This window comes from Choloepus didactylus, chromosome 2 (genome assembly GCF_015220235.1).
Source record: "Choloepus didactylus isolate mChoDid1 chromosome 2, mChoDid1.pri, whole genome shotgun sequence".
Lineage (NCBI taxonomy): Eukaryota > Metazoa > Chordata > Mammalia > Pilosa > Megalonychidae > Choloepus > Choloepus didactylus.
In genome coordinates this window covers 223,790,190-223,805,540 of record NC_051308.1, presented here as the reverse complement: position 1 = coordinate 223,805,540, position 15,351 = coordinate 223,790,190, and the positions used below count along the sequence as shown (strand labels likewise).

Genomic DNA, 15,351 nt, shown 5'->3' with positions numbered 1-15,351 from the left:
TCCTCTTCTGGGGAGAACAAGGCCAACACCCACATTATTCAGTTTCTCTGCCTGCCTCCAACACTATCTGACTGAGATAGAATGACCTGGAACCTGGAATGAGCCTAGGCTCCCGAGCTCAGAGGGATGTGGTAAGCAGGCTAGACTTAGACATATGAAGGATGTCTCTGGAGGGTCTGGATGGAGCAGCTGTTGAGGCTGGAGGAGGAGAGTAACGGAGAGGCTGTCATGTCTGGGTAGAGTAATTGGAAAGACCTCTTGGTTTGCAGGTTCAGGAATCCAGTACAAATCTACTCCTTGGCAAACACAAGGCCAGCCGCTGAGAGGTCCAGGCAGGAGCGAAGGACCTGCATGCACACACCCAGCCACTGTGTCTTCCTGCATCCCTAGCATGGCTTGGCACAGCCTGGTCTAAGCCCATCCTCTCCCTTGGATGGCCTTGCACCTGGGCAGAGAGGCCTGGAGTTGTGAAGGTGGTGGCTTCTCCAGGGCCTGTGTCTGTGAGCTCCAGGTCCAGAGGAGCGAGGATGAAGATGGGGACTGGATGAGAGTGGGAGCCGTAGACAGCAAGGATGAGCCCAGAGGGGCATCTCAACCAAGGCAGCCAGGATTTGCCTAAGGATGGGCAGCCCTGGCCTCCTGCTGTAGCTCAGAGTCAGGTGGGACTCAGTGGCCCCAAGCACCAAAGACAAGAGAAAGGCGAAGCTATGGGGCCAGGCATCTGTGTATTATCAATAAAGTTTTATGTTGGGATCAACGTGTCTGACTGGGGGATCCCCACCCCTTGGGGCAGCCTTGCCCCAGGTCTGATGGGGGAGACACAGCCTGCCCTCAAGAGCTTCCAGTCTAGTGGGAAAGGAAATCTACACCCCTGAAAATTTCTGGTTTAGTGATAGAGATATAATCCCTGTACCCACAGTTCTAAATTTTGGGGAGAAAAGTCTGGTCCTCATGGTTAGGAGACCCCAACAGATAAGGGAAACATAGCTGTATCCTATCCCTCCTTGTCTGAAGGTGAGACTGGTCCTCATTCTGGGGAGCCCTAGTCTAATGGGGTAACCACTGACCAAGTCATGGAAGTATACAGGCTGCTCCATTCTGGGGCAATGGGGAAATGACAGGGCAAAGTGTGGGACCTGGCCGACTTTCTGGAGGAGAGAAGCATCAGAGTTTGCTGGAGAAAAAAGCAGGAGGATTTTTTGGGCAGGGGTTAGGTGAATGAAGTCTGGTGGGGAACTTGGGACCTGTGGAGCCTATTTGGGACCTTCACACCAGAGACCACTGGGAGCCACAGCAGGTTCCAAGCTAGGCAATAGAGAGAGTCTGAGAATGCTATGGAAGTATTAGATAATAGGAAAAGTTATCTCAGAGGAGAGGAGACCTGGTTTCTGGTCCTTGGGCACATCACTAGGCAATGGGGAGAGAGTGAGATTGATCATCTCTAAAATCAAATGGCCTGCTCTCAGCCCACAAGGTGGGGGACCAGTGGGAACAACCATGTCTCCGAGATTCAGGTTCTCATCAGGTCAGGGGAAAGGCTGGAAGGCCCAGAGTTCTGCCCAGCTGTTCAGCAAAGGCTGACAATTAAGGGCCTTGGGGAAATTTACCAGTTGGAATGGGAGTCCCAGGAGGCCCACTGATTGCAGCTGATGGGAAACTCCACCCTCTATCTCCTTCCCATCATCATTGGTTCCAGCCCTGAAAAGCCCCCTGGGGACTGCTGGGAAAAAATCCGGACACCTGGGGCTGGGGGCTGGGGTGGTGTTCAGCAGGCAGGTGAGAGGTGGCACCGAGAGCCTACACCGCCCCACTGTCTTGGAGCTGCCCTCTGTTCCCTGGTTTTGGACCAGGATTCCTGCCCAGCGCCTTCTAGGACCATCAGCCAGCAGAGCCATGGGCAATCGATAGCTGTTGCTGCTGCTGCTTCTCAGGGATGGAGCCCTCAACCTGTCTGGTGAGTATCCACACACACCCTTTCTTTCCATCCTCCTCTTCTGACTAGCTGGAGAGGAGAAGAGAGTGGTGGAAGATCAGGTAGCGTCCCCAGGAAGATTTTATCACGTAAGCATGGCTCCCCCACTCCCAACTGTCTGAAAGTCTTGGGGTAAAAAATGAGTTTGGGGGTAGGAGCATGACAGGATGCCTTCCAAGGAGCTTCTGGCCTCCCCCATCTCTCTCTTCCAGGATGCTGTCTGTCCATCTGTCTACTCCCTCCATCATCTTTCATCTCTTCTGTGTCTTCCTTTCTGTTTTTCCTTCCCATTTTGGCCAGGCTAATAGCTTGGGATTTCAGCAGGCTAATTCCCTTCCAAGCTAGCCAGAACCAAGGGCCCAGAGGCTCGGACCCCTGCTGCCATCCCTTGCCCCTGCACAGTGCCCGAGGTAGGAGTGCAGCCCTGGCTTCTGAGTTCCTAGGTCAGTATGTGGGAAGATATTAGGAGGTGGCAGGAGATTGTCTCACCACCCAAGTCCATGACTGTTGCCAGGAACAGGAGCATCCTTGGCAAAGCTTCGGGAACCAGATACCAATTTTGATGAGAAGAACAGTGGGGATAATCATTACCAACAGTATGTTCTATTCATTTAGCTCCTACCATGTGCTAAGTCATCTGGTGAGATGGCTTCTATTAGCATCCCTGTTTTACAGTTGTGGAAACTGAGATCCAGAGACGAGATGTGATTTGTCCCCCTTTGCAGGCTGGGATTCTACCCCAGGTCTGATTTCAGAGCCCAGACCACAATCCATTGCTTCCAAAGGAGGTGCTGTGGGCAGGAAACCTCAATATTATAAAGGTTAGTCAGATGTCACCCAACCTAGAATTTGCAATACACTTCCAGTCAAAATTCCAACAGGGCTTTGTTTCTTTTCTTTTTGTTTTTTTGTTTGTGTGTGTGTGTGTGTGTGTGTGTGTGTGTGTGTGTGTGTAACTTGAAAAGCTGATTTTAATATTTATAAGGAAGAATAAAAGGCCAACAATATTCAAGATAGTTTTGAACAAAATGGGAGACTCACCCTACTGGATATTGAGACTTATTATAAAGTAACAGTGTAGTGTTGGTGCAATGACTGACAAATGGACCAATGGAACAAAAGAAAGAGCATGGGAATGAGTCTGTATACATAAGGAAAGTTTACCTGTGACAGGTGGTATGACAAATCAGTGGGGAAAGGATGGACTTTTCCGTAAGAGGCTGGGACAACTGGCTCACCATATGAAAAAAATTAAAATCAGATCCAAGGGAAACATTTCTTCCCCCAAATAAAAACTTCAGAACTCTATAGAAAGACATCTGTTCATTTTGGCCTCTACTTTTACAACAAATGGACCCACAGATCACTAGAGTTTAGAGAGCGCCTCCAATTTTGAGCTCAAATCCCTCATGTACAGAGGAGGCCATGGAGGCCCAGAGAGTGGTGGGGCCTTCCCCAAGGTCACACAGCAAGCCAGTAACAGAGCTGGGTCTAGAGCCTAGGTCCCTGTACACTTTCCATGTATTATGGCTGGCTCTCTTGACCTATTATGACCCTTAACTCTTTGCAGGGCTGGAAGAAAGGAGGGTGTAGACGGGGTAGATGCCAGGTGGGGGCAGTGTTGGGGACAATGGTCAGTTCCTCCTCTGAGCTAGCTTGTGGGAAGGACAAACCCTTCATCTGGGCTGGGCCAGCTCCAGTTTTCTGAATTAGCCCTTTGGCATTTGCCAAATGCAATGACAAGGCATCAGGTGATGGACCTGTTTCTGCTCATTGCCCATGGGAAGGGGGAAGCTTTCCAAGGGATCCAGCTCAGCATATAGCTGCTCTGAGCCTTTCTCTCTAGAGAGAGTGGAGGGCACTGTCATGGGAATGAAGCTATGTTTTTGTGCAGGGCAATAAGGAAGACTTTGGGCTTTTGGGGCCTGACAGACCCAGTTTCGAATGCAGTGCCACTGGTTGTGTGACCTTGGACAGATGTCTTCGTCTGTCTGAGCCTCAGTTTCTTCATTTGTCAAATGGAAGTAATAGTCCCTGTTTTAGGTTGGTAGTTTTGATGAACCAACATTTATGCATTGGAGCGGCACCTTACTCAGGCAAGGTGAAAATTGAACATTGTCAAAACTATCCTTGACTGCTATTGCACCAGATGAATCAGTTGACTTGCAATTAGGGGTCACTGTACAAAACAAAACTGATATCTTTATATTCTAGAATCATCTTCAATACAGTAGGAAACACATAAAGTCATTAAGAAACCAAAGGCCAAATAAGAAGAGATTTTGGTCTTTTGCTGACTCTGTCTCTAGAGTGGTTACTGAATAGAGTGAGACACAGCTGCCCACACTAGTTAAATTCTCACTCTGTAGCATGCATCAGTTGAAATATATTAAGTTAAATATGTGTATGGTGGCCACTGAATTATATCTGAATGGTTAAAGGGAAATTTTAGGGTGTATATATGTTACAAAAATAAAAATTAAAAAATAATTTTAAAATATATGTATGATGGGATCCTACTGTTAAGTGCTTAGCATGGAGCTGGCACCTAAATGAATTTGAGCTGGTAATAATGTAGGTGGTGTTGATACTAAAAAAAATCTCCTGGTAAGGCTACTTGACAAGCCAGAACTTCTGAGACCTCTGGTTTGGTGGAGAAAACAGGTTTCTTGGTTTATTTTTGTTTTTTGGTTTTGTTCTTTTATAGGCAGGGTTACAATCTGGAGAGTTGGGTCAGATACAATACTCTCCACGAAAGACTCTGTATCTACAAGCCTGAGAACTACGGAGTTTGCATCTACTTCAAACACTTCATCCCCTACATCAGCTCCAGCTAACAAGAGACACACAGGCTCTGCAGCTCCATTTAGCACCTCATCAACAACCATGATGACATCACTGTCTGGCCTCCCACAGGGTCCAACATCTGCTATTACTCCAACTACATCACAAGCCAGCAGCATTACTGGGTCCACTGAGCAGACAGCACAAGTAGGTGGGAATCAGGGAGAGGAATCAAAAACAACCATCCCCATACCTTCCAAAGGCACAATTCTGTCAACTTCCATGGCAACTTCTATATTGAAGGACCGGGAAGGCACACCCAGAACCACAGCCTCATCCAGCATGGCCACTTCAGCTGAACCCCAAAAGAAAGCCAGAGAGCTTCGACTACTGCCCCAGCACCATCAAATGTAGTCAAAGGAATGGAACCAGCAGTGTCCACCGACGATGAGAAGCCAGCCACAACTACAGCCCCAACAACAATGAACACAACCAATGATGTGAAAGAATCTTCATCCATCCCAGTTATCCGCGCCACGTCGCTAACCATGACCATGCTTGGAACAACTCTTCTTGGGACAACCGTGCCTGAGACCCAGGAAGGGGAAAGTTCCAATGCACTCCCACTCCCAACAACAGTCTTTGCTGGGAGGGACATGAATTCCTCAGCCCTCACAATGAGAACATTGTCTGCAACACATCACAACACAGTCTCACAGACACCTTCCAGTTCAGTGGATTCAGCCTCCAGTGCTGGCACTGCTACAGGCCAGTTGCCTGAGACAACAGCTGCTCATCCAGCAACCCTTTGCCCCAGCTCCTTGAGGACAACAAAATCCTCTGCTATGTCTGGGGCCAGTCAGGCTCCCCCAAAACACCCCCAGAGTAGTAGTGTCAGAGCCTGTGCTTTGGATGAGTATCCAACAAGTAGGGGGGGTTGTGTGTGTAATGAGAGCTACTATGCCCATTCAGGTAAGTCTGAGGACCTCACGTGAGTAAAGCCAAAGAAGAGGTGTGGGGTAGGGTGGACATGATAACTCCAGCAGTCCTGGGCAGAAGGCCCAGAGGAACATCGTGTCCAAAGAATATGGAGAGATTCCACATGGTTTGGTCAGATGGCATCTGAAGAGTCCATCTGGGTAGAGGTGATTTCTGGTGGAAGGATATGTAGCTGGGCATATGAGGTAAAATGGACAATCTGTCAGTCCCCAGCCCCCAGGACTCCAGCCATTGGCCAGAGATTAAGCCTTCCTGAGAGAGGGAGCTGTTGATCCACCAAAGATCAGGAATATAGACCCAGCAGAGGCCTGGAGGGCTAGGCAGGGAAACTGAGGCAAAAGTCTTGTTGCTGGAGCAAGGCCAATGTGGCAGATACTGCTGAGTTTACAAGCTTCCCCAGGCAGTACAACAAACTCCCAGACCCACCCTATGGCAAGGCTGAAGCTGGGTTCTAGGCACTGAAAAAGGTGGTATCCCCCAATATATGTCATTCACAGTCAAAAAACTCCTACCCCAAAAACATTTAAGTTTAACGCAATTCTGATTTTCCCCAAAAGATTACTCTCTCTTTTTTTCAAATACAAATTCCTTCAAAGAGCCTTTCTTTGGCATTCTTGCTTTGCTGGCCTGTATTGGGTAATACACCCTTGGGATTAAGTTTCTATTATTCAAAACTAGGCTTAATTTATAGACCAGTATTTTTTTAAATACAGTTTTATTGCAATATATTCACATACCCTACAATCATTCACAGTGTACAATCCACAGTTGTGCATTCATCACCAGAATCAACTTTTGAACATTTTTCTTACTCCCCCCCAAAAAGACAATTAAAAAAATATAAAAGTAAAAGTAAAAAAGAGAACACCCCAAACATTCCATTGCCCCCATGAAACTATTTTCCATTTAGTTTTCATCCCCATTTTTCTACTCATCTGTCCATACACTGGACAAAGGGAATGTGAACCACAAGGTTTTTATAATCACACAGTTACACCATGTAAGCTACATAGTTATGCAATCGTATAGACCAGTATTTTCCAAAATGAATTTTACAGGACATGACTACTGCAGGATTTCAATAGGCATTGCACTAAATAAAGGTTCTATTGTTGAATATATTTGGGAAATGCAGGACCTCAGGACTTTTCAGAGCCTTTAATATTCCACTGTCCATTGTTACTGCCTTAGAGCAGATAATAGCATGCATTTTCCAAGCATATCTGTCCCCAGAATCCTCATTCTAAGAAATATTTTTGCAGCACCTTGTTATACCCTGTTGCAGAGGAGGGAAGTTCATAGAAAGCTGAGCTGGGCTGGGTGAAGTAGAAGTGATCGACCCATTCTCAGTCAAATTCCAGAGTCCTGGCCCCTTTAGAGAGTGGTGGCCTTATGAATACTCTCTTGGTGAGACAAGGTTCATGTGCCGACTTACACAATGCTGCAAGTGTCCCTCCACAGAACATATAAAGTCTGCGTATTTTCATCCACTGGGAATGAAACAGCTTTTCTTTTTCTGTTAATTCCACCCCCCACCCACCCTGACTACTGTGGGTAAGAACATGGACTCTGCAAGACAGACGGCCTGGGTTTGAACTATGCCTCATTTTCTTCTGCTGGGGATAATAAGAGTACATTTACCTTATGGTGTTAACTAGTGTTAGCTATTGTTAATAGCATGACTCTTTGGCATTCTATCACAACAGCTGGAAGTTATGTGATGGACTTAACACCCCTACCCCCACCCTCACTTCCCCACACACATTGGTACAAAGCACCTGCTCTTAAATTGAAGCCCATCACTCTGACCAAAAGTACCTGTCAAGATAGAAACACTGAGCATTAAAATAAAAGAAAAAAAAAAGGAAAAAAATCTATAAATTCAAATAAAACAAGTCCAGAAATGTTTTACACTCATATTTCCATTAAGTATTACTTTTTAGTTAAGAATTTTTAAGCGGTTTATCCCAAATTCAACAAAGTATGGAGAGAGCAGGTGCGGAAATTAAGAAAAGGTTAAGCATTAAATACATACATACATAGAAAACACATAACTAAACAAAATGTGTTAGCTCCTGAAACTAAGAAATCCTGAAGAGAACCTGGAGGCTGGGACCCCTCACTGCTCTCAAAGGCTCCCCTTCCTCCCTTCCCTCAACGCAATGTCTTCAATGAGTTTAGACTTTTACAAGACAAGACAGCTATTGACTGTATTCGGTTTAGGCCCCTCAAAACCCCCAAGGGCCAGGGTACCTGCTTGGAATGGGAGGAATAAGAAAATCACTGAGAACAAAACAAATTAATATCTCAGAAAATAATCTTGCGAGACAAAACAGAAACCAACCAGGCAAGCTAAGAGAAAACAGGAGAATTTATTTAAGGCTGAGAGTGTCTGGTAGAGGCCAAGGACAGGCTCCCCTGGGACGGGAACCAAGAACTAGGAATCTAGCAGGAACAAGGAGTCCCTTGCTCTCTCTCAACCTGTCTTCTCCCCCTGCCCCCAGCCCAGTTCCTCTCTCCGAGGCCTTCTCTGCCCTTTAGTCCACTTGGCAGAAGACGGCTGCCTGATGGCTCTTGAGGCTTTATACTGACTCCTTTTAGACCTAATTACCAGCAAGGGGATTCTGAGTTGACCTGCTAACGCCAGGGGATCCCATAGTGCAAACATGGCTGGGAGGGTCTCACCTCCTGTGGAGGAGAGTCATTGTTTCAGTTTGTCTTTGTGGGCTGGGCTAATAGATTACAGATTACAGACAGATAATAGATTACAGATTGGAACTAGCACTCCCTTCCCCTGACGTCCTCCCAGGAGTCTCAGGAGGCCCTGCCTTGGCTCTTGTCCTCCTGCAGAGCTGTCTGGGGAGATGGTGATGCTGCACTGCCGACCCAGGAAATTGAGGTGGTCCTGGGCAGCTGCTTCCTGAAGACTCACCACTGGATCCCGAGGGACGACGCCTTCTCTGGATGCCCCAGTGTCAGCAAGACAGAGCAGGGCCGCCGTGGTCAGGCCTTTGTGGTGAAGAAGGAGGGATCCTGTGGTGTCCGCCTCTCTGTAAACTGGGAAGGGCCTTCTGATGGAAAGGGGGATGGTGGGGTGGGTGGGGAGGGAAGGACTGGGTACAATTCACGCCTTTTATTTCCTTTTGACTGAGGAGTTCTCCAGAATGGAGTCAGGTCTTAACCATCAGACCTATCTTTTTGAGGGAAAAGACTGTGTTGTCCCCCATCAGACTGGTTAAGTCTTATAGGTGGTGCCATGTTTCATGGATTGGGACAGTGTCAGCCAACCATTGTCAGTTATTATAGGAACCCTTTAACAACAACCATGACCATAGTCAGTATTTATTAACTTCTTACCATGTGCCATGTGCTCCACACAAGCCAAGTCCTTTTTACTTACTTTATCTCATTAAATCTTCACAATAATCCTGTGAAGTTCCCATTTTACAGAGGAGACATCTAAGGCTCAGAGAAATTGAGGGACTTGCCTGTCATACAGCTAGTTAGTAAGACGTGATTTGTGCTCCTAACTGCTCACCAGTGCTCCACCTCCTTTCTTTGGAAGGGATCTTACAGAAAAGCTGAATATAAGAACAAATATATAAAAGCAGAGCAGCTCTGATGAATGGAGGAGGAGGAAGAGGACCCTGCTGGGACTCCCCGGGCTCAATCTGAAAAATCAGAGGTTGTCCTAAAGAGGTGATGTTGTTCCTCTAGTTGTCTGGGGCCGTTATCTCTAGTCCTGCCACCCAGAGATTCACCGGGTCTCTTGCTTGGGTTACAGGAGAGTTGGCAGTTTCAAAATGAAACAGTGAAGACCACAGCTATACATCTAAAACTCACTATCCGGTATTCCTTTTTAATTGACTACTTTATTTACAATGGCAGAACAAATTGTTTCAATTCTTAAAGAAAAAAAAAAAATCTCATAAACAACATCAGAATCTTGAGATAGGGACCAGGTCTTGGCATTTTAAACAAGTACCCCAGTGATTCTTTAATTATTATTTTTCCAAGGGATTCTAAAATGCACACCAAAGTTTGAGAACCACTGGCATAGAGGTTAAGAATATGGGCACTGGAGCCAGAGATTTTGAACTGTGGCTCTGTTGCTTGCTTTGGACAAGTCTTTTAACTTTTCTAAGCTTCATTTTGCTCTGTGGTCAAGCTACAGTGCCTGGCATACAGTCCAGGCTCAGTAAATATCAGCCATAATTATTTTTATTTAAATAAACAACAGCAGCAATATAAACCTATTCCTCATACTTACAGCCAACGAGGATGGGAGGTGTTTTCTCTGGAGGTCTGAGGGTAAGGGCACCTGCCTGTCTTTTCTAGACCAATGGCAGCCATGCCCTGTACTCTCTGGAGGTGCAGCTCCTGCAGGTTTCCCCTAGCCCCATTGCTACTGACTCCAGGACGATCCACTTCAGCTGCACGTACCCCCTGATGGTGAATGTCAGCCAGACCCACCCCCAGCCAGTGGTCTCCTTCCTGTGAGTTCTGCCCTGTCAGCTCCCTCTCCAGCTGGGCCCTCACAAGGCTCCCAAGTTCTCACTGCTACCTCTAATCCAGGCCAAAGGAACCAGTGCCCTCAGGATGAGGCTGTTGATTTGGCTCCCAATATCCATCCACCAAAAATAGGCACCTCTTAGGTGGAGACTCAAAGCATTAGTGGAAAAGGGACTGCTATGAAGCAATGCATTATGGGTTGCTTATGTAAATTACTGTGGGGTAGGATGGTTTCAAAGGTCTAGGTCTGGGGATCTATGAGGTGACCCCCCACTCTTAAGAAAGTCCAAGAGGGAGACAGCTACTAGTGCTCAGTGACCTTGGGTTCGAGGCAGAAGGTGAGTGAGTGCTCCTCCCTCTGGGGTTTAGTGGTGAGGGTCTCACTCCTGTCCCTCTCCAGATATAGCACCATCCACGTGCCAGGCACTGGGGACACCATTGTTACCCTGGGCATCTTCACGGACCCTCAGCTCTCGTCTCCGCTTGAGAACAAAAGAGCTCCCCTTAGCATGCCGCTCTATGTGGTCCTCAGAGCCACAAGCAGCAATCCAGACAGATTTGCCCTGGTGGTCAATGAGGTCTTTCTCAGCTCTGACATTTCCCAGATGGATGCTGTTAAGACCACCTACCACTTTGTAAACAAGAGGTAAGTGTCTATCAGGCCCAGGTAACCTCCTGCCAATGCCAGGCAGCCCCCTGGACCATGGCTTATGCTGGGTATTGTCTCAAGAGCACAGGTCCTGACACTTTACTGTATTAAGTGCTGGGTGAATTTTTGTTGAATGAATGCAAGTGTCATTATCATTCCCATTTTGTAGATGAGTGAACTAAGGCTCAGGGAGATTAACTCCTGCCCCAGGTCTCCCAGCCTTTGATTCTTTCCTCAAACAATTATTGAGGACCTACGGTGATGAAAGTAAAGAACAAAAACAAAACTAGCATTTCAGAGTGGCTGTACATTGTTATACATTCAACATGCATTACATTTAATAGCTAATACTGACACAGCATTTACTCCATGCCAGGCAATTTGAATCACTTCACATATATGAACTCATTTAAGCCTCACCCCACATGGTATGAGATAGTTATATTTTTTGTTTCCATTTTATAGATGGAGAAACTGAGGTTCATTTCACATAGTTGGAAAGTGGCAGATCTTGCAAGGCTCTGGGGGATGGAGATAAATAGAGCCAAGACCCTGCCCTCAACAGCTCATGGCCATGGGAAGGAGCTGGGTCTCCTAACATCTCTGTCATATTTCCTTACTATTAACAGCAACAAGTCTTTACAGGGAACAGTGAAACATACATTACCTCATTTATTCCTCAAAACAACTCTAGGAAGTATTATTTGCCTTACTTTACAGATGAGGGGACTAGGGAGGGCTCAGAGAGTTTAGGTGATTTTCCCAAGAATGCACTGCTGCTCTCTTTATGCCCCAGAGCCGGGGTTCTGAAACACCACCCCCAAATCTGTCCTAGCATGTAATTGCTCCTTTGTCAGGAGGAAAGAGTACCTAGTCATTAAGGGGATGGGCGCGGGAGCCAGGCTTCTACCTGCAGACGCTCCAGCAACCCCCTTCACTTCTCTGAGCCTCAGTTTCCTCATTTGTTAAAAAAAAACAAAAAGACACAAGTATTGCACTCGTTAGTGTGAGGATGAAATGAGGTATTCCTTGTAAAGTTCTCAGCAGGACAGGTAAGGGGGGGAATCGGTGTTTGTCCACTCACACCTCCCTCTCACCCCCCAAACCGAGGCTCTGAAGCTGTCGGTGACGCTGCCTCTCCCCACAGCTGCCCAGTCAGCCACCGGCTGCTCGAGGGCCTGCGGGGCAACGGGGCCTCTCTGGAGGTGACGCTGGCCTTCAAACTGTTCTGCTTCCTGACCAGCGATACGCTCTACCTGCAAGGCCGGGTGACCCTGTGTGACAAGCAGGAGCGGCGCCTGTGCCAACCGGTGAGAGGTGGGGGGCGCTTCCGAGCACCGCGGCAGCCTCCGCGCGCCAGGCAGCTCCGCTTGGCCCGCTGCGGCGCGGGAGTCCTGGCAGAGCCTACATCTCGGGGGCGGGGCTAAGGAGGGGCCTGGAGGACTGCGGTGCCGAGGATTGGCCTATCCTCCTGAGGGCGGGGTTAGGGGCGGGATTGGTGGAGCGAGGGGCCTGTGGCATGACCTATAGGGCGAGACGAGAGGCGGGGCAATCTGGGGTTTGGGGCAAAGTCCCACCCCGGTCGGGGTTGGGGTTGGGGGTTGGGGTTGGGGTGGACGGGCCTCGCTCTCCTGCTTCTGTCGCCCACAGTCTTGTAGTCGGAAGAGCACCCCGGGGAGGAATCGAGCGTGGGAGATCCGAGTGCGGGAGAGCCTAGAGGGTGGCGACGGCTGGTTGGTGTTTGGACCCATCCGAATAAGCGGTAACTGGACCATTTGGGGGCTCCCTGACTCCTCTCCCACTCTCACCCTTTTTGTCATAGCAGATACTCTTCTCTTACTCTGTTTGTCCCTCAGGCCAGCCTTCTTCTGTAACTCTTGCTGGTCTAGAACACCCTTTCCCTTCTTTCTGGTCCATAACTGTCCTCCAAGGCTCTGACCCTAGCAAGAAAACCCATCTTCTTAGTAACTCCACTCTTATTATGGGCAGAAGGTTCATCCCCACCCCTTCTGAGTTCAGCTTCAACAACGCAGGCCAGAACCTTTGCCCAAATAGTGGGAGAATGTTGGCCTTTTCCCATCAGGATGGCACCTCAGTCTCAATCTTTCTTTGTGGTTTCAGAATCCAATGCTTCCAGCAGCAGGAGCCCAGCAGGTCAGTACAGAGGGACTGCTGTGGTGAAGTTCTGATGGTTGCACCGGGGTCTGGGAGAAGAGTGGTCTTGAGTCTTGACTCTGTTCAACTCTGTAATCTGGGAGAAGTCACTGTTTCTCTGAGCCTCAGTTTCTTCAACAGTACATGGCAGAGTTGTCATGGTGGGGCTGTTGATAATCATAGTTAGATTTTGATCCCTCATCAGAAGCTATCCAGAACCTGTCCAGAACCTATCCAGAAATAATTTAGAGTAGGGGTTGAAAATTCAAGATGCCTACAGTTAGTTCCACCAAGTGAGGTGGACCCAGTGGGGTCCATGTTGAACTGGAAGTGCAGTTAAGGGGGCAGCCACCACTCAGCTCCAGCTGATTTGTTGTCTTTTGGGAATTTTGATCGAACACGCTAGATCTGATTTTCCAAGAGAAACTAGAAATTCAGATCTTCCAATGTTGACAACAAATTTAAATAGAAACAAACATACACTGTTCAAGCCAAACTATCTCTGTAGGCTAGATGCACCCTACATGTCACCAGTCTGCAACCTCTGGTTTGGTGACAGTGTAAATTCAAGTTCTAGAACTTAGAGTCAGGGCTGCTGCTTTACACAACTCTAGGAGGTGCTGTTGATATGATATCTGTAGGAAAGGAGCCCCTTAGAACTGCACAATGCATAATAGGACAAGGCATAACCTAGGTTACTATATGTACAAGGCAGCCCTGTTCAGGGTAAGAATTCAAATCTTTATAAGCTATACATGCTTTTTCCTTCCCACTCCCTTTCCCTGGCTTCAGTCACCCCCAAATTCATAGCCCAACCCAGGTGAAGTAGTTGGCTCTGGTTTCTTGGTGGAAAACCCCCACAATTAGGGACCAGAAAAGCTTGGGGGGAGGGGGCTCTCTGGGCTTTCCTGAGCAGAACTTGTCACAGCCCAACCTTAGGCTCTCCTAAAACAATAACTGCCTTTTATCAATGTGCCTGACACTGTTTTAAGCACTTTACATGGAGTAACTCATTCAGTCCTCACAAGAATCTTGCAAGTTAGCACCAATGTTTACCCTCATTATATAGATGAGGAACTAAGACTCAGCTGTCAAAGGAACCCTTTTGGGAAGATGCTTCCTTTGCATGAGGATGGTGCCCAATCAGGTTCCCTCTGAGTTGCATTCCCAGCAGGGGATCAAATCTAGCACGGTGTTTAAGACCTTGAACTTCAGCCCTGTCACTTCCTGATATTGCAACTTTGGGAGATTTACATACCCTGTGTCTCTCTGTCCTTAAGATATTGATATAATACCTGTCTTAAAGTTGCCTGGACTTAAACAAGACATGTAAAACATTTAGCATAGAGCTTAACAGGTAGTATTGGGCTGAACCAAATGAAATTGCCATTTTTGTAGGTAAGAATTGGCAGAATAGGCAGTTTCACATGATTCAGCCTAATACGCAATCAGTGAGAGGACTGGTCAGGGTGCAGCATATAGCTAGGATGGTGTTTGTCTTTTTGTGTTGGTGTTTGATCCCCATGATTCAGGGATTTTCAGTCTTGACCTCACAAGGCCAGAGAAACAAGTTCAAATATTCATCATAGGAGTCAGCCAGCATCTAGGCTCCTGAACAGTTTCTTCACTATTAGACTCCCTTCCCAATCTCCTTGAGGGAAAGGCCTGTGCCCTTCATCCCTGTGTCCCTTTACCTCCAGTCTAACGTAGGGCCTGGTAGTCAGTCAGTCTCAGGAAAGCTTTGTTGAAAGAATAAATGAATGGATTGCTAGATAATCCCCCAAAGTAGAGTAACCAAGCTTAAAAACCAATTTCCACAGCACAGAGTTTCCCATGCTGTCAAAGCTGCCTAATTCTGTTTTATAATCATTTATTTCCTGCAGGAGCCTGGATGGCCATCTTTCTCCTGTTGGTGACAGGCTGGATGCTGGGATAAAGTCCTGCTCAGATGCTGGGATAAAGTCCTCTAGTTTAGTAGCCCAAAGCAAGGGGTGGGGGTGGGTGGGGGTGGGTGGTGGTGGTGGAGGAAGACTTGAGGTAAAGGCAAGTAGTCTATTCTCTAATGAGGAACCAGAGAGGTTGGGAGTGAAGATGGGATGGACGGTGTGACCCAACTAAGGAGTGGTGACTGCTGAGCCTCTGGCTGCGCTTCCTTATTCCACCTTCTCTTTCCACCTCTGGAACTCAGCTCTGTTGATTCCATGGGGAAGACTGGGCTGCTCATTGGGTGGGAGGGGCCAGAAGGTATGGCCAATAAACAGCAGGAAATTCTGCTACTTTA

General features: G+C 47.5%; 2 protein-coding genes across 2 annotated transcripts in view; both read left to right on the top strand.

The window, feature by feature from the left end:
* CATSPER4 (cation channel sperm associated 4) overlaps nucleotides 1–6,379 on the top strand; it is a 26,989-nt gene extending 20,610 nt beyond the window's left edge. Inside the window, exons 11-13 of the mRNA XM_037828086.1 lie at nucleotides 270–1,954; nucleotides 2,698–2,793; nucleotides 4,680–6,379. Coding sequence (XP_037684014.1) covers nucleotides 270–323 — 54 coding nt within the window. The 3' untranslated portion in view covers nucleotides 324–1,954; nucleotides 2,698–2,793; nucleotides 4,680–6,379. The remainder of the gene's footprint in view (nucleotides 1–269; nucleotides 1,955–2,697; nucleotides 2,794–4,679) is intronic.
* Nucleotides 5,717–15,351, top strand: LOC119514451 (uromodulin-like). Its single transcript, XM_037810219.1, has 9 exons — nucleotides 5,717–5,728; nucleotides 8,565–8,807; nucleotides 10,094–10,251; nucleotides 10,668–10,913; nucleotides 12,064–12,226; nucleotides 12,567–12,678; nucleotides 13,038–13,070; nucleotides 14,954–15,039; nucleotides 15,138–15,351. Exons 1-8 carry the CDS (start codon nucleotides 5,717–5,719, stop codon nucleotides 15,004–15,006), a joined length of 1,020 nt encoding a protein of 339 aa, XP_037666147.1. The 3' UTR covers nucleotides 15,007–15,039; nucleotides 15,138–15,351.

What these genes read in the sequence shown, in the direction of transcription:
- LOC119514451 (XM_037810219.1), top strand. An exon ending in TACCACTTTGTAAACAAGAG is followed by an intron (nt 10,914 to 12,063) that starts GTAAGTGTCTAT and finishes CTCTCCCCACAG; the next exon opens with CTGCCCAGTCAGCCACCGGC. An exon ending in AGCGGCGCCTGTGCCAACCG is followed by an intron (nt 12,227 to 12,566) that starts GTGAGAGGTGGG and finishes TGTCGCCCACAG; the next exon opens with TCTTGTAGTCGGAAGAGCAC.